General features: G+C 39.4%; 1 protein-coding gene across 1 annotated transcript; it reads right to left on the bottom strand.

Moving 5' to 3' along the window:
• LOC105946978 (voltage-dependent T-type calcium channel subunit alpha-1I-like) lies at positions 1 to 26,070 on the bottom strand. The gene is made up of 2 exons (XM_012961476.2): positions 25,338 to 26,070; positions 1 to 2,140 (listed from the first exon to the last, which is right to left on the bottom strand). The coding sequence occupies exons 1-2, from the start codon at positions 25,422 to 25,424 to the stop codon at positions 1,841 to 1,843; spliced, it is 387 nt and encodes a 128-aa protein (XP_012816930.1). The 5' UTR covers positions 25,425 to 26,070; the 3' UTR covers positions 1 to 1,840.
• Positions 26,071 to 26,459: the final 389 nt, after the last annotated feature.

Below are 26,459 nucleotides of genomic sequence, written 5' to 3'. Positions count from 1 at the left end.
AAAGGCTGGCTAACTGTTCTTTTTTTGCTGGGCAACAGTATTTCTTCTTATATGTATCATGGGGGTGAGGATCTACTTTCTGCAAAAAACATGCTCTGTATAATCTTCATAATTTATTAATATAGTGCACATATATAGTATAGTTATACAGCACTTTATATTGATTTAAAATAAACAAGGATCTTACAGAAATGTAACTAACGGGTTAGAGATCAAAAAATAGGACCAGAGGGCCCTATTCGCAAGTGCTTACAATCTTTCTTATGTCATTATAAGACAATTCATTGAAATTTATTATAAGCCCTAAGAAACTTGAGCTCTTAAGACCCTTTAGATACGGCGGGAGAAGTAGGATTGTGGTTTTGGTAGGGAGGGTCAAGCAAATAAAATCTCCCAGTTGCTACTGATGAAGGGGAAACTGAAGATAAAATATGTCTTTCAGGGTCTCGAAACCCTTCTGCATCAATACCCCCAGGCTACGTGATCTGTGGCAACAATGATCTAAACGTTGGGCAACCTGTTGCCTCAGAAAGTTTCTTTTCATTATCGCGCACCGCTGGGCATCAGGTTGATAGAATGGAAAACAGGTGAAATTTTGGGCCTCTGGCCCTCATTAACAAGGAAGGACAAGATAGATCTAAAGAATCTCATCTCCTGACTGATTTAGGCTAGTTAACCCCCCTTTATTTCTATTTTGAAACCTTTTTAACCTTCCATTGTTACCTCTTTTCTAGATAATCAATCTGTGGTTCCTTTTACATTTTGAGAAGTCTTTCCATCAAGATCTAGAGTAAAGCACACCAGCTTGTCTTATTAGTTGGGTTATCTTCTTACTTTCACCCCAGTCTACTTATTGCTCACAGTCACAACAACAGAATGTCTCATAAATATTGATGACATGAATAACACACAAACACAGCTATTTAGTAAAGATGGCCTTATACCCACTAGTCACCTGTGGATGGATTCCTATAGAATATATAATAATAATTGTGTCTTTGTAAATACAATTCCATGGCCTCCGTATTATCTTGCTCTAGAGGTCAGGTTATTTGTGTACACTTCCGTTTAACATATTCCAAATTTGCAGGCAAGGTTTGCATAATGTTCCTCTGATCCATGCCAAATGACTGTGCACCAACAACACAACCGCATCACTGCGCCGAGAAGAATAAATGATCCAGCCATAGCCTGACACTTTCCATGCTAGCGATTTGCTTGCTCCCCGGATGATTACACAAATACATCAAGCATTTGTTTCCTATCTCCAAATGAACACATGGTCTAAAGGTTAAATCTGAAACTTAAAGGGTAAAATATTCATTTGTGGAGATGCAGGCCTAGGTAATGGGCAGAGAAGGCAGCAGCCATATTGCTTTAGTATGTAAACACAACAAATGTAAATAACATCATAAAGTATACAAATCAGCCTATGTCTATTACAGGAATGGGCAGCAGAAGAATAACAAACCACTTCAGTAACAATTCAAATCTAGATATGCTAAATAAAATGTCTGTGCATTGCATTACAATTCACCGCATATCATTGAAAGGGAACACCACAACTCTTTTCACTAACACAGGATTATATATGTTGAATTATGGGGGATTCTATGTTTACCTATCAGTAATAATGCCCCTGTGTTTCACTCTTGCTAGTAAGAAAAGCCACCATATTGTTTTTTTGGTTGCAGTGAGTGTTAATTGACTGAAATAAACAACGTAGATATTCCCAGGTTAGCCCCTTGAAATCTTTTGGCAACAAGATTTTGGCTAGAAACCATCACCTCCCCCCACACCACACCAAAGACTGCATTTTTACTCTCTTCAGCAGGTCTTTTTAAAGAGGATATGGGTTACAAACCACTTTGATGCACCAGTATCGTAGGGTGGTGGTCTGTTTGAGGCAGAAGAAAACCACAGGGGCCAAGTCAGGGTATGGCACATCCAAATCTGCTTGAGAGCCCCCCTCTTCAGCAGCAGGAGCATCCTGGGAAAATGGAGAATGCTGGTCTGTAACTCCAAGATCAGCAGCATCCATTCTTTGTATCCTGGAACCAGGTGATTTGGCTTCTGGTTGCCAAATGACAGAAGGCGAGGGAGGGCCTGACGCTGACTCTTCCATGCTGTGAGAAGAGACCTTTAATGAAAACATACAAAGAGAAAAAACTTATTTTATAAACATTTCATAAAGAGTCACGCAACAAAATTAACAGATGGAAGGGATTTCAACCTGCAGACCTACAGATAAAGATTCCCTACAGTGAGATTCTCAGCAGCCATTGGAAGACTTACTACTAGGAGCCCTAGTTTCTTTTCTCCACTTTAGGGTCACAATTCCACTTTTCCATTCCTTTTTCTCTCATCTACTTGGTAACATTTTATTTTCTTTCTGTCCTCACCTTTTTTCACTGTCTATAATATTTCCCTGCTCTAATCCTGTCTTTGCTTTGGTTTCCACACCTTCCTTTTATCATCCATTTTCTCTCTTCCATCTTCTTCCATCTTCTTTTTCCATATAATCTCCTTATATTTCTTACCACCTTTGCTTTGCTTTGTTTTCTTCCTTCTTCCATTTCTTCTATCTCTCCTGATCAACACCACCAATTCCCACATTGCATCAGTCCCCCCTTATATTATGATAGTGTAGGTGGAACAGAGTTTTTAGCATATAATACACAAATGATATATATCCTGTCTATTATATGCTTATAAACGGTGCTTAGTGATGTCATAAGTTATAATCTGAGTTTAGTGATGTAATTTTTGTCACATGACTGAATTGTGTGTATTATAATAAATTATGCACCACCTGTTATAAAATATGCTTTTGGCCTTGTGCCTTTATATAGTTATGGAACTCCTCGGTGACTTCTAATATCCTTCTGTGTTACAACAGAAGGGGAAATTTGCACTTCACCCCAAAAATACATTTAATCGCTTCTCCCATGTGAAAAATGTGCCTTAAACAGGACCAACATATAGGCATCAAACATCCAACCAGGAAGATAGCTATACATGTAAGTAACTGTAAAGATCATCTAGAGAAATCATAGCAGATTAATAAAGGCATGAGAAATTCAATGTATGATGGCCATCATGGCCCCTAGAGGTATATCTTGCAATCTAAATAATGGCCTTATAAGGGTCATTGCACATTGCCACAATATTGGATGTAAAACATCTTACAATGTAATTGCATATGTGGAATAGTATGTATGGATTAAAGTGCTCATAAGCACATGCAGCACATGGTCAAAATGATATTCATGCTGATACCCACAAAGCAGTGCACCAAAATGCTTTCAAACTGACACAGCTTGACCTACATAGGAAAAACAAAGTAATATATCAGTTTAAGGTGACACCCTTAATGGGTTTCTTTCAGCAGCAAAAATTGATATATGATTTTCCAAAACCCTGATTTAAACAAAGGCAAATAAAAATATTCACAAATTCAGTCTCACAGATGGGGCAAAAAATTGCTTTCTGACCCCCAAAATGACAGTCAGATTACTCCTGATTGTTTAATAATTGGCACAGTACATAACACATAAAATACACACTGAGTAGTGCGCCACCTCACTCTAATCTACTGTACATGAAGGCAACTGACATACAAGGGTCATGTATAAGTACTGATACAACAGGCACACACCTTCTGCATGACACAGGCATTAAACTAGGGCAAAACGCTAGCACAACCAATAAATATACTATTCTGCACTGTGGTTTATAAAAAGGTCAATGGTTTCTAAGGTTATGTAGTTAAATGCAGCCCAGACTATATAAATGATGGGATTTTCCTTCCCCGGCACGTAATCAGGAAACTAAATATAAGAGAGAGGTTTCATAAATATTTATACGTGCATAGAGCGCAGATGAGAACAAAATAAATTGCTTCAAGTAACATCTATTGTATAAAACTAAATACATTATGTCATTTATGTGTCACATTTTCCAAACAATGTGGGTGATGGGTTTATCACACCTACTGTTTGCTGACTGTGTGTGTCACGGAGCTGCATTTGGTTAGAGAACAGATGACTAAGTCACTGCAGTTCTCAGTACTCAGTGCAGAACATTGAATTCTATATAGGCCACTTACATAGATATTTATATTCTATACAGCAGAATAGTTTTTGGGGACCATTGTCTAGAAAAGAGTCTCCTTCATGGGAGATTATATATAAAAGTACCAAGGTCAGATTACATTGTGAAACAGTTATTAGATAGTTCCAGATTATGGATCAGGAAATAATAACCTTCAGGTATTTTTCAGCTGACAACTAGTCCATGGAAGCAGGGTTGGACTGGGCTACCGGAGCAATGGGAAAAATCCTGATGGGCCCGTCCCCTGGGCAAGACCTACAGGGCAGGAGGAGCATCTTCTTTGTGGGCAGATGCCTGCGCAGCTGGAGGAATGAGGAAGAGTGGCTCTGATTTGTTATGGGGGTTTTAGGCCTTGGCTAAGGGGGGCCTTGGTTGCAGGGGTGGTGGCCCTTGAGGTGAGGTTTCTGGTGGGCCCAGAAACCCCAGTCCATGGAATAGCAAAAACATTCCGTAGAACCATGTCCTGATGTTTCTTGGTGGGAGAATCCCTGATCCCCAAAAGCTACAGAAGTGATACAAACTCAAGTACAGGTATGGGATCCCTTACCTGGATACCCGTTATCCAGAAAGCTCAGACTAACAGAAAGCCAGTCTCCCATAGACTCCATATTAATCAAATAATTCAGAGTTTTAAAACCGATTTCCTTTTTCTCTGTAGAAATAAAACAGTAGCTTATAATTGATCCCAACTAAGATATAAATAATCCTTGTTGAAAGCAAAACAATCCTATTGGGGTTAATTAATGTTTTATTGATTTTTTAGTAGACTTAAGGTATGGAGATCCAAATTACGGAAAGCATTCTGGATAACGGGTCCTATACCTGTACTGCTAAATAGTATTAATCATCTCCTGCTTTTGCACAATGTAACAGCTAGACACAAGCCTCTAAATGCCAGGTAGTACGTTACTGAATGTAGTAGATAAAAGCCAAAGAAAATGGCATTTTGGCATTTGACTTTGCATTTGTCTGTACAGACTGCGTAGTTCCCGCAAATTTTATCATTTTACAAAAAAAGCATTGGCTTGAAAGTGTCCCAAGCCATCAGAAAATGGAGCCTAATTGTATTAGCTGTACTCGTTTGATGAATGTGGCATCATGCTTAAGTAAGTTATGGCTAAACTGTGCCAATGGCGAGGCCCAGGCCTTCTCGTCTTCATCGGAGATAGGATTTACACACCAAATAATTTCTTCTGTAATCAATACACGTGTAATAATTGTGATTCTGCAAAGCACAGATGAGGTCAAATCATCAAATATATATTGTACATAAAATACAGCAACCTTATTTTGGTGAAAGGCTACCTTTTATGCCTTTCTACATGCCTTTCACAAAGGTATAGCCAGCTAAGGGATTTAACCCTTACTGAAACCCAAAGCTACAACAGAGGTTTTAGGCCAATACCCAGTGGGATTAGTTTGCAATGTGAGAAACAAAGCCCACGAGATAAACAGTTGTTGCTTTGATTAAAGGCACAAGGGTTCTACATGCCTCTCCTGCATGCAGTCACTTAACCCTTGTGTGTACGCACTACAAATCATACACCGGCCCACTGGATTGCCATTTTCATGGCAGGTAGTGGTGTGACAATTATTTTATTAGGACTATGGAGTCAGTCATTAGGGGCAGCACTAATAAGGAAAACAAATTAATGTTTGCTTATGGAAAGCACCCCATAACCCCAGCAATTGTGATGTATATGCTAATCAGAGCCCCTAAACTACAAATATACACTGTGTGTAGCATAGGATCTATTATGCGGAATACTTGGTACCTGAGGTTTTTTAAATAGGGCATCTTCCTAGTATTCAGATGAGCAAACATTAAAACATTAAGCAGTTTAAAGGGATTGGATTCATGCAGGTTAGGTATCATCAAGTACAAGGATTTATTATCATAGAAAAAAGGAAATCATTATGGGAAATGGGCTACTAGATGGGAGCTTTCTGCATGAAGGGTTTCTAGATCAGGCATCCCATAACTGTACAAGGAAAAAGGTTTGGGAACCAAGGGAGTAAGTGGAGCTATATATACTATACATATATGTGTGTATAGTATGTATAGCTCCACTTACTTATATATAATATATATTAGTGCTGACCTAGGCAGAACATTACAATCACATAAGTAGGCAACTTTTCCTTTAACTCAAGAATATTCCAGGGAGAGTTTCCATATAAAGCTGTGTATCCTGAGGCTGGGTTTCCCATGCTACCAACAAGTTGATTCTTAAGCATTTGGGCTGTCTAGTTGGCCCCTCAGGTTTGCTGACTGTATAAGACCTGGGGAGTACCCCACTAAACTCCTAGAGGGGCTTCGCCTGTTTGTCTTTCTGTTCTACTGCCAAGCACTATAGCAACTAGAGCTTTCCTATTTCTGTGGATATGCCAAGCTGTGCCATCCAGTTACTGACAGAATTCAGAGGAGCCCCGAGGCTGGCTCCCTGTGGGAGCTGAATCTCAGCACATTAGGCTGGGATCAGTAAATCGTGCAAATAGAATTTACCAGATGCCTGCGCCAACCTCTATACTATAATGCTGCAGTCTCACCACAGCTATTCCTAGGAGTTAATATAGGTCACGGTGGATCATAGAGACCCGGAAGCAAAATCAAGTGCCTCGCTAAGTGCAGCATAAGTATCACTAACCTGAGAGCCGTGTATCATACTGTAGGAGCAGAAACTAAAGCAGTGCTTTGCAATTCACTAAGGAAGGGTACTAAAGGGATTAACCGTTTATATTTGGCTGTATAATTAGCAATTAGTCTTGTAAGGTACCAAATACACAGTGTTATGTAAAATACTATTAATAATTAAAAGTCAGCTGGTCATAAAAGGCATGGACTGAACCGCAAGGGCTTCCTACCACTCACAGCAAATAAAATGATAGGGCAGATAGTGAGTAAAGGGCCCTACTGCGGCCTGCGTCTACTAATACTCCCTAACTTGCATGTCTGAAGGTGCAAGCAAATGGTGGATCACAACTGTTTTTTGTGCCTTGTACCCTACCTGGTACTTTGTAAATAACCCCTTTTGAACAGTTGCACTAAACCAGTGTATGTATTGTCACTGTTGGCATAAATTTAAAGAGCTCATTTACTATGGAAGTGCAATGGGAAAATTATCAGCCCAAGTAGCCTATAGACACAACATGCAATTTTATACCTGTATCTTACACCTGCTCAAGACAGGTCTACACTGCATGTGCCTATTGTGCTGGAGCCACCAATGTTCATATAATTTGCTCACTACTATAGCAAAGTTCAAGCAGGCACAAGTACTATGTGCATTGCATTTAATGGGTACAATTCTGCCATTACTGCACTTAATGCTGAATGATATATTCAGGGACTAAACGCAGCCATACACGTTACAATAATGATTATTTTCTTGCAGGAAAGATCATTCGTCCACTCCACTATCATTAAAAGCTGAATCGTCAGATACGCAGGTAGAAACAATAGAACTGCACCTCTATCTGATGATTCAGCAAACCTCGTTTTGTATAATAATATTGGTGCATGTATGGGCACCTTAATGTCAAAGGTAAACATTTCCCTGCAGTTCTATGTACTGCATGGCTCTATAACTGCGTTGGCTGTTAATCAGAATGTACAATACAAATGCATCTATAATTGCCCCAACTCACTGAGAAATTTTTGCCACTTTCAAGGTGGCAGAACAATTTCTACATATTGGAATCACCACACAGTGAGTATAGAGTGTATCCCAAGGCATACCAGGGTATAATTACATTGTTTAGTGATGACCCCTTCTGCCCCAGTACCTTTATGATACATTTTCCCCTGAGTTCCCCAATGACATGATGGCTTCCAAATCTATATGTTGCCAGTTCTCATCGACCAGAATTGCAGTATGTTGGCAGCATAGGGAAGGTTCTTGTTTCACTGAAATAATTCTAATTCATTCACCCTAATTTCCTGTCCCCCCAATGATGTCATAGACAGAGAAAATGAGCAGTGACAGCTAAGTGGATAGAGTGTACAGCACTTGTAGCAAAGGCAAGCCTCTCAAGTCATTTTATTCCAATCTTTAATAAACTGCTGACAGCTAAACAAATAATGAAATCAACGCTACCTAATGTGAGTGACGCAAATGAGCAGTTGGTAAACGCAGTCTCACATTAGATAGCGCTGACTTGCTTCTTTGTTTCCTTGCTCCTGTACCAATATTATTAACAGGGGTTCAGGCTCAGAAAATCAGGGATCCAGCTATACATGAAAATTGCAGTTTCATGGGTTCATACAAATGCAGTTGGAAAATATGAGTAGGTTTACCTATCAATAAAGTCTATGTGGCCAACAAGGAACCCTTGGTTCAGCAAGAAGCCCAGTGAGCTGGATGTGGGGTGACTGTAAAAAAAAGGTCAAATTTAATAACATGATTGGCTGGCTACAGAATCTTGTTTTCATGACAGTTCCCCTTTAAAGGAAAGTAATTTTGGCATTTTACTGCCAATAGATTCGCTATATTTATTCTGCAGAAAGCATTCCCATACCTGAGTAAAGAGCCCTAGAAGCTTTATCTCTTTGTTTAAGATTGCAGCTGCCATTTTAGCTTGGTCTTCATAGCTTCCTGCTTGCAGTTTAGCCGTTATAGCTTAGATTACACATTCCCAATGGTGGGGGAGGGGGGTGAGTTTTATGAATTCTTATGGAAGGGGGGAGCAGGAGAGAACTGCGCAGACCCTGGCCCTGGGAATGAAGAGGAAGTTTGATACCGAAGAACATGTTTACAAAAAAAGGGACAAGAAATCCTGTGTTTCTTTTGATATTTTTTACCTTACCTTCTCCTTTAAGGGCTAAATGGAAATGATATGGGTATGCTATAATGTAGTTTCTTTTGTTACTTCCAACAGACAGTGCAGAGATCCCAATATGGCCCCTTTCAACCACCTCAGCAGCTAATCATCCCACCCACATATTATGGCAGCTATTTATCTCCTTGGTAAGTGGAAGAAAAGGTGAAAATGTTACTCCCACCCAGCATTTTAATTGGTGATTTGTTATAGGCTTTGCCTTTTTTGTGCTTGTTCTCAGTCGAAGCAAAGCCCATTAATCTGAATGGAAAGTTCTTTTCTCTAAGCTGTTCCACAGGTAAAAAGAACTGATCAAACCTAAATAACTTGCAGTACATAGCTTATTTCCCCTTATTAATTCATCCTTGCTTCTAGTTTATACTTTGTCAGAAAGAAGTCCATAAAGACACACAAATGTATCTCAACTGAAGATTAAGATATTACAATACTTATCTGATTCACCTAACCCTAGGTTTTTTTGCCTCCAGAGAACAAAGGATTTTTAGCCCCATGAGTGCAATAATTGGCAAGGTCCCAGCTGGCATGCAACAGGCTGGAAAGTGCCTGAGAAGTGGAAGTGCTGGTGCTTTTGACTTTTCTTACTTAAGGGAGAACTAAACCCTAAAAATAAATATGGCTAGAAATGCCATATTTTATATGCTAAACTGACTGCACTGGCCAAAAGTTTCAGCATCTCTGTAGCAGTAATGATACAGGTCTTTATATTTGTCACAGGAGCTCCCCATCGTGGATTCTATTAGAAGTGTCTGGGACACTACACATGCTCAGTAGGCTCTGAGCAGCTGTTGAGAAGCTTTGGGGTGGTTGCAAATTATCAAGCAGAAAATGAAGCTGGTCTGGCATATAAACTGATGCTACAGTTCTGATTAATACATTATGATTCTAATTGCACTGGTTTCAGAGCTGCCATGTTATGTGAATCCGAATGAATCACTAATTAGTCTTATACTGGTACATTTATATTCTATACATACAGTATATTGTGAGTGGGCCCCTAAGCTCAGGTAAGTGACAAGTGACAACAGCACAGAGCATGTGCAGGGAATCAGCAGAAAAGAAGATGGGGAGATACTGGGGCATCTTTGGGGGCACAGATCTTCCCTGCTCAAGGGCTGGGGTTGCCTTGGGCTGGAACAGGAGCCTAAAACATAATATAAAACATTTCTAGCCTATTTCTTAAGTTAAGCTGTAGTTCTCCTTTAAGATGACCAAGTCAGCTGAAATGCACACTATGGGCTATAGGCGTAAAAGCCTTTCTCGCACTAAGGACTGTAAAAGGTCTGATGCGATACTAGTCTTATTGACTGTTCAGTGTCATTTGTCATGCCAAGTTGTGGGGTGTAACAGCTGTGAATATGTCATATACTAGTATTAAATGCAACTATGATTCAGACTGAAATAGTGGCTAAAGCATAAATGTGCATGTGCAAGGCCTACATTCATCAGATGTATTTATTCGGTCTGAGCAGAGATAAAATATGCACAGATTTACTGCCTCTGGCCTTGCACAAATAGCGCAACATTTCCATGGGCTGTCAGGATGCCATATGTAGTCCAATATCCTTGTGAGTGTACCATAGAGTAAATAGGGTTATCCCATAGGGGTAAAATAAGGTATGCTTAAAAAGTGGCTCCAGCACATTAACCTGTTTTGCAGATTCACCACCTCATGACCACCATGGTTTACTGTAGGTATAAACCATAGCATTTATGGAACGGGGGGGGGGGGGCAAAAGCCATTATGCAAAAAGTTGCAGTGTAAGAGAAGGTTCTGCAGTCTGATGAAACCAAGGCTCAAAGCAATATATATGGCCCAAATGTAGCAATACTTACACCTAAAACTGCATCATACCCACTTTGATGGATGGTGGTGCTAGAATCATCCTATGGGGTGCATTTCATCAGCAGGGGCTAGGTACCTTTTTAAAATAAAAAAGAAGCAAGGATATTGCAAACAGAATATGAGCAAAAGCTCTTTAACGGAGACCTATGCAGAACTGATCAGTATCAGCTGCTAGTGCAATCATTGCTAAAATGAACCTAAATGTGCAGCTCCATATACGCACCAATCGTTATTACGCTATTGAGGTTCATTTATAAACTCTAGGCAAATTTGCCCCTGGGCAGTAACCCATGGCAACTGACGCAATGTTGGCTTTCCTTGTTTAACCTGCAGCTGGCTAAAAAGAAACAATCACTGATTGGTTGCTACGGGTTACTGCTTGGGGCAAATTTGACCAGTGTTTATAAATGAGGCCTAATTTTTCTGTAGAACATGGCAATAATTCCTGGGCTCCTAAAGCAGGTTGCTTTCATAGGCGCAGCAGCCTTACACCAAAAATAGCACAAACATTTTCACACCAAGCGCTGGCAGTGATGCAATCCCAGCTCTGAAAAATGTATTCACAACTTGCATCTGATTCGCTAACACACACATGCGCAATGGCTTTCCTTTGGTAACAATTGTGGCAGATGCAGCCCCCAAACACTTGTAATTACACTAATAATTAAACTAATTATGGGTACAAATTTGGCTTTGTTTGATCCCCATACACCTTACATACAATCTATACTCATCATGGGTGCAACCTGCCTGCTTTGCCATTGATTTTACCTGGAGACAATTTCAGGCATTCTGTTGCTACGATCTGTCTCCGAATAAGTTGCTGAGATGAAACCCCTTATGTTACATGAATAATACAGTATGAACCAAGCTATTCAGTTGTTAGAAAATTATCCATTGATTTGTCTCTGCACTGAATTGGACACCATTATTTATGCTACACTAATCTAATATACAGTAGCTAGAGGTGCCGTTGGCAACCAGTTCTAAGAATTCATATCTTTGCCATCTCCGAACATAAGGTGTTATAATGCTTTTAATAGCATTCCACATTAAACTGTAATCCATATTCTACTTGTAGTCTAATAAGAATCAATGGAGTGGCAGAGTTGCCTGCCCTTGACCCTCCAAACATTTTTTTCTAGTCAATTACTTTAAGACTTTGCTTCTAGAGCTGGAGCCTGAATACTGAACACTTCCACTATGTGTCTCGTCTGTATCACCCCTGCATTAGGGGGCAAGTTTATTATTTTAAAGTATTACTTTCAACTCAGAAGAATGTTTCCAGGTATTTAGGTTTCCAAAAAGGAATACTTTAAATTCATTAATAAAACACAATTAAAAATAGAGTATGCATTATTACTCAGCTCTATTACGATACGATGAATGGCTCTCACTGCTCCTACAAAGGAATTGAATGCAAAAAATTGTACAGAATGCTGGGGTTTTCTAGATAGGGGGTCTTTCTGTAATTTGGATCAGCATTCCTTAAGTCTGCTAAAAATCATTTAAACATGAAATAAACCCAAATAGGATTGGTTTGTCTCCAATATGGATTCAGGCAGCTTAGTTGCAACCAAGTACAAGGAACTGTTTTGTTATTATAGAGAAAAAGGAAATCATTTTTAAAAATCAGAAATGTTAGCTTACTCGACGTTTCGGTCTCACACAGAAACCGTCACTCCAGATAAAGTTTTCTGTGTGAGACCGAAACGTTGAGTAATAATCCTTTCTATTTTTGCATTTACATTTTGCTCACAATTCTTTAACTCCTAGGAGTGCTGTCCTTGTTCGTCCTTTTATAAATATATACCCTCATGTCTTGTGGTAGGAAGTTTCCCATGGAGTAATGCACCTCTTTGGCTAATGCACCCAGTATTATGTGTAGCTGGAGATCCCATATGATGTACTTAAATATATATGATTTTATTTCTTACAATAGTGGAGAACACTGTTCCATTACATTAATGCTCTGTCCTGGGCCCCTTACTATTTTCTCTCTATACTTCACTACTCACTTGGCAAATTAATCAGTTCTTTTGGCTTTCAGTACCACCTCTATGCTGACGATACTCAGATCTATCTTTCCTCTCCTGATCTCAACCCTGAGCTTCTAACTCGCGTCTCTTCCTGCCTGGCTGCTATCTCCACTTGGATGTCCCAACGTTACCTCAAATTAAACCTCTCTAAAACTGAACTGGTTCTCTTTCCCCCATCCAACGCCCACATTGTTCCCGAGGTATCTATTACAGTTAAACATTCGACTATGTTTTATAAGTGACTAGACACAGTCTGGCATAGCAGTCTCTTAAAAGATGAATGACTAAATAGCTGCCAAATGGCCCACCACACGCTGCATCTCGGGACTGTCTAAGTGAACTATCCACCATTTTGTATTGGTCAGGTGGAACATCAACAGCTTTTACTATAGTTGTGCCACACACATATCTCACACATATTTGTGTTTAGCACCCATCCAGCTGTGCATAACAGGCCCTCAGGCCAGTGGCATTATTTCATTTTAGAAGGGAATGAAATGCAGAGATGTATGTAAGCCGAGAGGGTCAGGCACAGCTCCAGAGGGAAAGGTTGATGCTCCTTTTACTCCCTTTAAATTATGAATTTGCATAGAAGGAAAATAAAAAGCGGAGAGAATTATTTCCATTAAAAAATCATGACTTTCTAAAACTTACATGGCGTCCCCTGTGCCTCCCGATCTTCTCTTTCAAAGTTGAATTTTTCCCCTGCATTCATTTGCCCTATTTCCGTATTTCTGTGAATATAAATTCCTCCACTTTTTCTGCCTTCTGTATCCTGCTGATTTCTGCTCTTGCCCTCACCGCTCCTGCTGCTCCTGCTGCTCCTGCTGCCCATGAGAGGACTATATTGTATATGTTCCCAGATTGAACCAGCAACGATTCCCAACACGGGGATATTGCTACAGCAGATGATTATGTTAAAACCAATGTATGAAATGCAATTCTCTACAAAATTCTCAAATATACTCCCACATCCCCAATTCACTTGTATAGGATTTTGGAGCATTTTTATTGGGAATTTTCTTCTCTTGTTACCCATTGGTGAATATGATCTTTAAACATTTGGCAATCTAAATTTCACCGGCTTAAGAGAGCAATATGACCACAGTAAAACCCTAAAGCCAGATTATATGCAATCTCGTTGGCAAGCTGTCACTCACACACAGACCCTATGTTGTTAGCAGGGTGACAGATTAAGCTGGGTACACCCTGGGAATCACTGTTGGCCAATCTGTCCATTTTGCAACCAAACTGTTTCTGTTTGTAGAGGTCCTAATGACCCAAATTCAGATCAGCATCTGCTCAGAACCATGCAGATTCTAACAGGATGTACTGGTAAATCCATTGTTCTGATGACTGCATTGGCTGGTGTATAGAATCAGCATCCAAATGCCAAGTCAGGTGCTAAATGATCAGGTTAGGGGTACGTATTGGCCTATTTGGCAACTAGCATGTGGAGCCAAACAATCATCTGCCCATTTGACCAAAAGTTAAAAGGGTAGGCCAGTCAGAATGAACCCAGCTTAAACTGTAATTGTAAATATTTTACCTTTCTATTCTGCATCTCTCCAGCATGAAACTGAAACTGATTTTTGGTGGTTAGGATCACTGACACTTGATTACTTTCATTAATTAACTTTCTATTCAGGATCTCTTCTGTTTCTTCTTAAGGGATTATATGATCAAAGCTACAACATTTTGGTCTGGTCCACTTTAGTAACTAATCAGCAGGTTTTTACTAGTCTCCTGTTTAAAAGCCTTTTATTACATTACTCCCATAGAGTCTGACATTCACATCCCCCAAGGAAAGGATTAATCTAAGACCTTAGTCTAAAATCAATCTAAAAGTGGAGTAACATAGTAGGGTGAATGAGAAAATTGGCCTATTTACTGATGCTTTTTTGTGTGTCCTACATATAAAGCTTAGAACTAAATCATATTACACACAACACAAATTTGATGCTGATGTCATGACAAAAACAATAATCAGCATTATGGATACGAAAATCATGCAGTGAATTAAAATCTCAAGGGCACAATTGTTGGCTTTCATGCACCTATGGATTCTTCAATGCCAGGATGGAGCTTATCTAATTTAGGACGAGCAGTTATGCTGAAATAGATGAGTAATAGGCAGGAATAGAAATATATATGTAGATGGAGTGGAGAATATCGCCTAAGTAAAATGCATTGCCTGGGCGCAAGTAACAAATGCACATAAGAGTAAAGGCTTCTACGCCCAACAGGGTTTATCAGTAGAATTAAACATTTATGGTAAGCCAAACGTGTCTGTCACACTTTAACACTGCACGGCCTCCCTTAGGGACATGGAAGTCACAGGTGACTGCACAAACTACTCATGTAAATCATTAATATATATATATTTTTAGATTTCTTTAACATGGCTGCTTTTATCTGGGATTTTCATGGACTTCATTAACATGACAAATTTGCTACACAAGCATGAAACAAACATACAAATACTAGCAATGCAGAAAGTTCAGTGGTCCATTACTGGAAATAATTTGCTCTCATTCCTGTGGTCACTGTTCTAGAGGCAGATGGAGCTTGAAACTAAACATTAAATGTTAAATGCAAAAAGCAAATATACACTGAGTCAACCAAAAAATTCATGAAGTGAATTATAGCATCTTAACATCGGTACTTCAGTGCATAAGCTGGAATGTTAGGACAATGGCACTGGACACTCAACAGACTGGACAGAAGTGGTCACCATTTAAAATTACATTAAAACATTAATGTTCTACATTTATTGCATTCAGAAGGAAGTGTTAAGGACCATCCTCCATGGCTAAACCCAAAAGAGAAAAATCAAAGACAGGCAGATTTTTTTAAAGAATATAAATACTACAACAAGGGTTATAAAACAATAATCAGAAAAATAAACATGGAAAATGAGGAACTGATTGTTTCACAGGCACAGATTAATCCCAGTTTTTAAAATATATCAGCAGTAAAAAAAGATGTAGGATGTTGAGACTGTGGCTTCATTAAAAATGAAAATAATTTGGTTATAAAAGGACTATAAAAAAGAACTATAAAAAGGTTATATATAGGTTATATATAGGAATATGTAAGGGTTTTTTGTTGTTTATTTTCCATTGACACATACTGTAAAACAACTGTTTTCTAAACTAAGGTCTGTTGGTCTTGCTGGTTTGTTGGCTAAATGACTGTGTACAGAAGTACAGTGGTTTTCAGTGGTATAATCTATACTTGGATTAGGGTTCTTAGTGAAGTTCCATACGGTTCCTTATTGGCTACACTTTATTTAATAACTTGGGGTGGGCATTGTAAGAAATGTATCAGTGTTTGCAGATGACACTAAATAGTGCAAACAAATGAATTCCATGCAGGATGTGACATCCTTGCAGCAAGATCTTGGCAAACAAGCACTCTGGGCAGCTAAGTGGCAGATGAGATGCAATGTTGATAAATGTAAGGTCATGAACCTGGGATATAAAATATTACAGCCACTTATACCCTTAATGGGACTATGGTTGGCAGATCCTTGATGGAAAAGGACTTAGGGGTACTTTTGGATAATAAACTTGGCTGTAGCAAGCAATGTCAGTCATCAGTAGTATGGGCAAACAAGGTTTTGAGCTGTATTAAAGTGGTATAGACTAATGGGAGCAGAGGGTTATTCATTCCCTTTACAAAGCACTGGTAAGGCCCCATCTAGAATATGCAATGCAGTTTTGGTCTCCAGTGCTCCAAAAAATATGGAATTAGAGATAGTTAAAAGAAGGGCAACTATGCTGATAAAGGGTATAGAAAGTCTCAATTACGAAGTTGGTCAAGTTAGTGTTGTTTACACCTGAGAAGAGGCACTAAAGGGCGCACATGTTAATTACATATAAATATATAAGGTGATAATACAATAAAGTGTATTATGCTGTATTCAACTGTAGGTCCTATCAAACTGATACATCCATTGAGTTTACATGAAAGGAGGTTCCATTATAATATTCCAAATACAGGTTTTCCAACAGGTTTTTTCACAACAAGAGCTTTAAAGTTTGGGAAGTCTTTCCCTGAAGTACAGTATTTGTAGTGGCAGATACATTAGATAGCTTGTAGTGGCAGATACATTAGATAGCTTGTAGTGGCAGATACATTAGATAGCTTGTAGTGGCAGATACATTAGATAGCTTGTAGTGGCAGATACATTAGATAGCTTCCAGAAGGGGTTGGAAGGCATTTTAGCAAGAGAATTTAGCATTACTGAAATTGTATATGTATGTATGTACAGTATATCTTTATTTATAAAGCGCTACTTATGTACGCAGCGCTGTACAGTAGAATACATTAATACAAACAGGGGGTTAAAGATAATGGATAAATACAAAGTACAACAATAAATACAAATAAATACAAGGTACAGTTGCAATAAGAGTCAGAAACAAGATGAACGAGGTCCCTGCCCCGTAGAGCTTACAATCTATATATTAGCTTTTAGTTAAAAACTGAATTTTTTTTTCCTCTGATGCAAGTTGGAGAGGCTTCAGGGTTTTTCACATACATCTTAATCAACTAGCAGCTAGGCATGTTTCATTAGAGCAAAAGGTTATTTAAAAAGAGATATTTAAGTTGGATTACAAATGTTTATAATAGTGCCTTGATATGTGTATTAGCTTCTTATAATGAAATAGTTTGAACCCCTCTCATATTGGACAAACCTAGAAACACTACAGTAAAATGAGCTTTACAAAAATCATTAATAGAACTGGAGAATGTAACATCCAAAAAGGTAACTCTAAAAGGATCTCTCTGGCCTGCACTAAGTATACAAGCCTACTTCTTGTAGCATCATTTGGGGTAGAACTTTTCATGTTGGCCCCTTTATAAATTACCCCCTTAGTGATGTCAGACTTCAGCTGGAATAGAGGAAGGGAGTCTCCAGAATGGCAGATAGTAATAAGTACAAAACAGACAAACAGAGGCAGTAACAATGTTAAAGAAGACAAAACAAAGGGAAGTATTTATGAAGCATTTGCCTCCTGTGGGATTTGCAGGATTGAAATCACTTTACTCAGATTTACAGTAATCAAGGCAGTCATAAGAGCAACACAAAAATGGAAAAAGCAAATGGGAAAAAACTACCATTTCACAGCATGGTGTTGTATCATAAAGATATCATAAAAATCCTTGGCAATACATTACAGGCTTCCCAGCCATGCATTAAACACAAGGCACAGTACCAATGTACCAAGGGTCTGATTTTCTGAAATAGCAATCTGACCCAAGCAGCAATCTGAGCCAATACATATATTCAAATCCAAGCTGGGTTCATATTTTATCCCAAGCATAAAATATCTACTGTTCTATTTGAAATACTGAAACTTTTCTTCCTCTTAGTAATCTTATGAAAGCCAGGATTATGTTATTGGCAGAGAAGGGAGAAATATTCTTTCTGTTCTTTCATGTAACCTCCATGGGGGCAAAAATAATCTTTACTGCACTTTAGCTATTAATGTCTTTCTTCAAAGGCTGGCTCTGCAATAACAGTACTAGATTGATACATATCCCCTCTATAAATCCATCAGGCTTCAATGCTCCTCACTCCATGAGCATGTGAGGGAAGCTGGCGCTCACCACTGACACTGGGTGCCGATGATAATAAGCTTTTCGGGGTAAGTTCCACTGTCTAAATAGGCTACTGTATCTTCTTGTCATGTTGTTGCCCGTAGCTGTGTCAAGGCTACAATGTATAATAGTTAATTGTGCTTTACTAAATAAAATCAGCCATTTGCACTTGTTATTCTAGTAAATATAATATGGTGATCTTTTTAGAGCAAAGTAAATTTAACTGCAGTTCTGACTCCTGAATCCCCCATCCTACCCATGATGAGAGTTTCAGAACTTATTACTTACTACAGGTATGGGACCCGTTTTCCAGAATGCTCAGGACGTGGGGTATTCCAGATAAGGGGTCTTTCTGTAATTCAGATCTCCTACCTTAAGTGTACTAAAAAAATTATTTACACAGTAAGTAAACCCAATAGGATTGTTTTGGTTCCAATAAGGATTAATTATATCTTAGTTGGGATCAAGTACAAGGTACTGTTTTATTATTACAGAGAAAAGGGAATCATTTAACCATTAAATAAACCCAATAGGGCTGTTCTGCCCCCAATAAGGGGTAATTCTATCTTAGTTGGAATCAAGTACAAGGTACTGTTTTATTATTACAGAGAAAAGGGAATCATTTAACCATTAAATAAACCCAATAGGGCTGTTCTGCCCCAATAAGGATTAATTATATCTTAGTTGGGATCAAGTACAGGTACTGTTTTATTATTACAGAGAAAAGGGAATCATTTAACCATTAAATAAACCCAATAGGGCTGTTCTGCCCCAATAAGGGGTAATTATATCTTAGTTGGGATCAAGTACAAGGTACTGTTTTATTATTACAGAGAAAAGGGAATCATTTAGCCATTAAATAAACCCAATACGGCTGTTCTGCCCCCAATAAGGGGTAATTATATCTTAGTTGGGATCAAGTACAAGGTACTGTTTTATTATTACAGAGAAAAAGGAAACCATTTTTAAAAATGAGAATTATTTCATTAAAATGGAGTCTATGGGAGATGGCCTTTCCCTAATTCGGAACTTTCTGGATAATGGGTTTCCAGATAACGGGTCCCATACCTGTATATTAAAAAAACATTTTCACACTTGGAACCTATATTATACACATAGCTTGTACTATTTAATGGGAGAATCCATGATTGCACTGAGGTAACCTCTTTCACATAATCTAATGAACAGTGCTCTCCGGAGGACAGATTATCAAGGAAAATGGCAGACTGCTTCACTGGCTTTAGAAGACTTAGAAGAAACCTTTTTTATGCGAGAAGAAAAGCATGGGTTGTTTTCTAAATTCATAATATGTCAGTAATGCCTATATATAAAGAATTCTGTCAAGTTAAAAACAATTGTATATTAAAAGCAAAGGTTTCTAGAGCACACACAGCCTTTTTATCAAGCAAATTCTGAAGCATTTCTAGGACAACACAGTATGGTATTTATGTATAATTAGATAAAATGCAATAAAAAAAAGTTAAATTCTGTAGATCACTGATATATTTCTCTAGATTTATTTTGGTTAACGTAGCATGGCTAGCTGACCAGCATACATTTACACATAAGAATAAGGGTCCCCATACACGGTAAGATCCGCTCGCTTGGCGAGCGGATCTTCCCCCGATATCCCCACTTACGGGTGGGCAATATTGGGGAGCTTGAAGTTAAAAAAAAAAAAATCCGATAGTTTGGCCCTGGGGCCAAACGTCCGGATTATGTAGGCGGCAATGGGGCAGTCGGTTCGGGGACCGCATCAACGAGCCGATGCGGCCCCTGATCCGACTGAATCTTTTAACCTGGCCGAGCGATATCTGGCCAATTTCAGGCCAGATATTGGTCGGCCAGCCCGCTCGTTTCTGCCCCTACACGGGCAGATAAGCTGCCGAGTCGGTCCAAGGGACTGATATCGGCAGCTTCTATTGGCCCGTGTATGGGGGCCTTAAGAAAGCTTATTCAACCAATTACTGTAAAAGGGAAGTTTATTGCATTGATAGACTATTGCATTGAGAAAGCCTTTATAGGTGTCATGTTGGGTCCTCATGTGAAGGAACTTCAGACAACATACACGCTAAGCAACATGCATTTCCCAGTCTAGACTTAAAAGGTGCAGCATATCACTGGGAACCTTTCCCGAGGTAATGGCCATATTACTGCCATAATTACCTGGCCTGCTTCCAGAACCCAAAAACTGCTCACAATAACTACCGAATCTCATGTTACTGGCTTTCCCTATTTTCCAGTCATGTTCAGTAAACTGGTTACACAAAGCCAACAGTGTCCAAACTTTATTCAAACTATGCTGTGGTTCTGCCGTGGGATGCTATGACTTTTCCTAGTTGCTGTAATTTCTAAAGACATGTAGCTGCCAGTGATGTGCGCGTTATCGTGCTGTATATGGGGAATGCACCACAGCAAGAAGCAACAGAACAATGTCAACCCATTTGTTCCCCGAATGTTGTACATTTAATTTACTCTGTACAGCAAAACAATGCCAAAATGAACAAGCACTTCCTTTTCTGCAAAATGTTCTCATCTCAAAGGGATGCCTTTTGGAACTTTTTAGACAGACTTTTTGTAGCTTTTCCTTACTACTATTTCCAGCTCCTCTACCACATACAATAAGGAACCTTCTGTATCTTCTGTATCCACTAAACTAAATATATATATATAGTTTAAGAACACATACATAAATATAATGCTCTTTTTCCATAGTTACTGTTCTAGGGTGACAACTCCAGTCATACAACCTTAAATTTGAAATTAATCTATCTCCTCTCTACCCATTTCTCAGTTTGCTATATGTGTACTCATTTGAAAACATCTTTATAACGGCAGAACAAATTGTCAATTGCGTTAGGGTTAGTGGGGTCGTGAGTTCAGTTCCGGCACAATGTGCAAGGAGTTTGTATATTCTTCCCATGCCTGCATGGGTTTTCTGGTTATTCCGGTTTCCTCCCATATTCCAAAAACATACAGGCAGGTTAGTTGGCTCCTGATAAAACTGACAATAGTGTGTGTAAATGCAATAGAAACCTAACCCCTATATGTAATAAAAAGCACAAAGTTTGCTAGTGACTAGTAAATGCTTCCTGCTGATTGGTTGCTATGAGTTACTGTAAGCTTTACTTGGGCTGATACTAATGTCAATGATACATAATCTCTGTAAATCACTGCATAAATGTGTCAGCACCATGTAAATAAAAGATTGTAGTAGAGGCCATAGAAAAAGAAAGTTCAGTTACTGAGGAATGAACAGCTTAAGGTTTTGCAGATGTTGTAAAACTACTGTAAAACTTCTAACACCACCTCACAGCATCAAGGCTGGGTGTGAGACCATTGAAGAAGGATATGTACCGAAGATCTCTGGTAAAGTCCTGCAGCTGATCAGGTAACTGCAGGAACCCCACAGTAGGGCATGCTGCAGAATGTTGGTGGGCACTGGGGTATTAGGGTGGATATGGAAGACTATTCTGCATTGTGTTCCTAAATATAGCTCCACCCCCTCCCTAGCAGCTGATCCTCCCATGTGACATCAATTCCTTGCGTCTGCTGGGTGGCAAGTAGTGGGTCAGGGCTCGCCGTGCCCACTTAATGAGATTCCTGCAGGTCTCTAATTCCCAGTATCCTGAAAGTAATGTTGATGTGATATTGAATTGCCCCTTTCATCTAAAACTTCCAGGCAGTGATCTCACAACTTGTTGATCTATATCAGTTCTCTCTGCAATAGTATGTGACTTTATTTATGTTCCTCAGTCGGTTTCCTGTTCATCACAAGCCATTGTAGATGTAAAATGCATGAAACTGCATGTACAAAATCATTGCAAGTAGAGATCAGTACAGAAAGGATAATTAGTACAGGAAGACCAGACAATGCAGCTGTCTAGAGAAATATTTCTGATGGAGGAAAGAAACTGGGTTTTATCCCCAGGATTAATCCTGGCTGGCCCTGAACCTTGTGGGCCCCTCTGACCCAGGCCAACTCCATGCCTGACCTCCAGTCACACCAGGTGTAGGCTGGTGGACTTCATAACTGGGGTGGGGAGCCCCTATAGGCACTGGACACCCTAGTCTGACATTGAAAGAAACCCCTATTATATATTTAATATATTATATCAAAGGGGCATATTTCATTGCTAATGATTCTAGCATATTGCCCACATATTTCAATGAAAATCTCTGTTCAGCTCCAAACAACATGGGTTTATTTTATTGCCTGGACCAGATAAAAGTCTCTCGTTAAACGGGCATTACATTTGATGTAGATCATTAGTCTAAGGAATGGGAGCCAAAGTAGCTTGGCAAAGGTCTTCGACTCACGCAGTGCAATATTCTATACATCTATACATTATAGTATTTGTGGTTTTATGACTCCTCCTTAAGCGACACCTCAATTGATACATCCTGCGAAAAGGTGATAATTTTCTCCGTCAATCAGCCAAAAAGTCCTCGACATCTCGCCACTGATACATTAACTTTATATGAAAGTGGAGAGTAACGATGTGTTAATAAGGTGTTAACAGCTTCACAGCTACGGAAGATAAAAGGGGACGTCACATGTCTAGGAGGGAAAATGTGTCTGAAACCCTTGTTTTCGTTGCTTCTCTTGTGTTTACAGATGTGAAGCTGATTATAAATTCAGGAGATTCTACCATGTTGCATGGGTGAGAATTTCACCAGGTTTCCAAACAAGGCAGCCATTTTATCCTTTTAACCTGTTTTGTGCCAGAGTGTCTTTGAGAGCATGATTATGATCCCTCTATAAAAGCACATTTAAAAAAAGAAAAAGTTTTAAAGTGTGGATTTAAAAGGGAAAGATATAGTTTCCCTCTTTCTATATCATTTTGTTGATACCGGTCTGACTCTATGGCTGTGTTTTCTACCTGCTCATCCGTCTATAATCCCACACCAGCCCACACACTGAGCAGCATGTTTACCAGCTACACTGAACCCTTATGGATCACTTGGTGCTATTGTCACATACTGATCCCAAATAAAACCCAAAGAATTGCAAACATGGCCACAGCCATTAAATTAAAGACACCCCCCTGCAAGATTTGCTTTGGTTTTCTACCACCCGCTTTTCCAAAACTTAGAAACAATAAGCGAGATGGAGGGGATCCCTGCAATATATTTTTATTGGAGTGGAATCCCACATCTTTAAAAAAAAAAAAGTGCACATTCACTCTGTAAAGTGTAATGCAGGTTATAGAATAGGGGTATATAAGAAAATAGCAGGTAAGTAGTAGCTGGCCAGCTGGCAGTTGTCTATATACTTCTGCAAGTTGGCTGTTTTCTCTCTAGCCACTACTCCTGCCAGTTGGCTCATTCACCTACACAAGCTACTTGGCTTTTTCATCAATTTAACACATTTTTATTAAAAAGCTTTACTACCTCTCCATTTGCAACTCTAGTGTCGTTTTCATTTTCTACTTAGTAAAATACTTTCTCAAGTCGACAAAATGCATTATTCCTTTCTTCTTTTTAAGTAACATCCTAATTTGTAAATATACATCTATGAATATATCTATATACATGTATTCATCAAAAAAAGCATTGTTGAGCTTTGGGTGGCCATTAGTCCTTTCTGTGTGCCAAACAGAGAAGAATTGTATTTGTTTACAAATGGCCTTATACCCGACCCCCTTTTCATTATGCAGTATTGAATGAAAGAAGAGCAGAAGCATACGATTGTGAGCTTTTCAGGAGAGCCCGGCTTGTTCTGTTTGACCTTGTTCAGCAAACACAGTGAGCAGAGGAGAAGGATGCAGATGACTGTGATAATATTAGTTCTATTTTGACATCTCTCAGATTATAATTTTTTGAAACACTTTGAATTCAGCCCCCTGTGGAGGTTTATATAAATATATCAATTTTATTTAATGTGCAATTATAAGAAAGCTCTGCCTTTACTGTGCCTACAATAAATTAACGATGAAGCTAATGCCTGTATCTAGCCCCCCAAAGTCTCATTAAGGGACTAAAGTCAATGATTTCATTTTTCTTTAATCTCATTAAGCCACATACTTCATGGTACTTTGTACTTCTATTAGATTGCCCAGTGACCCTTATAAGAAGCCTGACATCAGGGACGTAAATAACTGCATGCTTATTAACCCTAACAGCCCCCTTTTCCACATACACATATGCAGCATCCAATTCCCCAGCACCGCAGCTTACTTAAACCGCTCACTGCTTATATCCAATGCAACGCTTGCCTAATTTGTCTCATTAGTCCAAAAATAAAACAGGGAGCCTCTTCCATCCATGAGAGTTATTATCAGGACTGACTGTTGGGGAGAATGCTGTTGTGTTCCTCCAGGCAGAACTTAGTCCTGCTGTTAATCCATCCCCGCGGAGATGTTCAGAGTACGCTGCACTAGGACCAACACTGATGGATCATGCTAACAAATAGGAAGTGCTTGGCTGCTGGGAGGCTATGATAGTTATTGCTTTTGGACCCAGACCCTGCCAGTTTAGTGCTAATTTACACAAGAGATCTGCTAAGTTCTCATGGGGTTCAGCAAATCGGTATGGAAAGTGGAACAGATTAAAGATAAGCTGAATCCAATTGTCCCTAAACAGTTAAACAGTCAACAACAACAGAACCAGGTGACTCTTAAAGGTTATCAGAGACATAAATACTAACTCATCAAAGCCAAAATCTAAAACAGAAAGCACTGGGGATTCCAGGGTTAACAAGGGTGATGCTGGCAAAGTAACAAATATATACAAAGTATATTGGGTCACACACAAGCACTGGGACTCTGGGGTATTCAAACCATACAATACTGTACCTAGGAGGAAAAAAAGGGAAATCCTCAGGTGATGGCAAAAGTAAATACCTGAAAGTTGAATACAGTATAGAGAGGGGTGCGTGCTGTTGGACTTACCTTCGCATGGAATTGAATCCTGGCAGTAAATTTCTCCTGGGTTCCGGAGGGTTTTAAAACCTTGTTTTTAGCTGAAGAATCAGCCATATAATTCAAGTGCAGCAAAATAAGCCATTCTCGCTCATGCTCTTATCTCCTCCTGCTTTTGGATAAATATACAGATTTTCCCCTCAAGAAAAAGATATTAAGACACCCTTAATCTGCACACACCGATCTACAGTAACTGTATAGGTCCTTTCACATCTCTTGTGGGAGAACTGAAGTAGATGTTATGTCTCTGCTCCAGAGCAATGAACAGGATCCACCACTGAGAGGGGAGAAGAAAGGTGAGGAGATGTGTTGCTTCTTCACTGGGTGTCTCTTCCTCTGCCACTCACATGCGGTCTCTGGATTTTTTCGGCGTGGAGGACAGGGAGAATGAGAAAGCGGAGGATGAGAGAGGGAGAAGGACAGATGAATAGCCATAGACAACAGTGACACCAGATGTCTGCAGGGAAGCGCTACATTTTCAGGAATAGGAGAGAGCAATGAGACTCAGCGCATGTTCTTGCCTGTCTATCTGGGGTAAATGCATGTAATTAGGCTAATACTTTCTCTGTGATGAGGGGAGGTGGTAATTGGGTGGCAAGTTAAATAAAAACCCCTGGTTACCCTACAACTGCTGTAATTTGTCATTTATAATAGAGGGTGTATAGTGGGTGACTGCTGCTTCCCTAGCAGCACCTCTGGTGCAGTAGAGGGTCTGGCACTTCTGTTAACCCTTGCCGTTCAACAAGTGAGGTGAGCTTTCAGCTTTGTATACTGTGTGCAGTAACCCATTCACAGGTTGCTCATCTGTGCGTAAGAGAATGGGTTAATGTTTTTTCTTTGTGGGTCTCCGTGTGGAGGGGGAGGGAGCTTTGTCACAAAGGGACCCAGGATTTTGTAAGCCTTATGATAACAATCACTTGTAGTGAAAGGCTACAGCCAGGTGCATTACAGGCTGGGCTCCCGAGGCAGGTTGAGAACATCCAGCCAGAAATCATTAGCAAAACAGTTCCAGGTTATGGAAAGGGGTGGGAAATGGTTTTCTAGTTCCCTCAAAATGCAGTTCAGCAGATTAACTTTACAATGCACAAAAAA

The sequence above is a fragment of the Xenopus tropicalis genome, chromosome 4, assembly GCF_000004195.4.
Source record: "Xenopus tropicalis strain Nigerian chromosome 4, UCB_Xtro_10.0, whole genome shotgun sequence".
Classification (NCBI taxonomy): Eukaryota; Metazoa; Chordata; class Amphibia; order Anura; family Pipidae; genus Xenopus; species Xenopus tropicalis.
The sequence above is the reverse complement of the archived record's forward strand: the minus strand, read 5'-3'. Positions and strand labels throughout refer to the sequence as shown.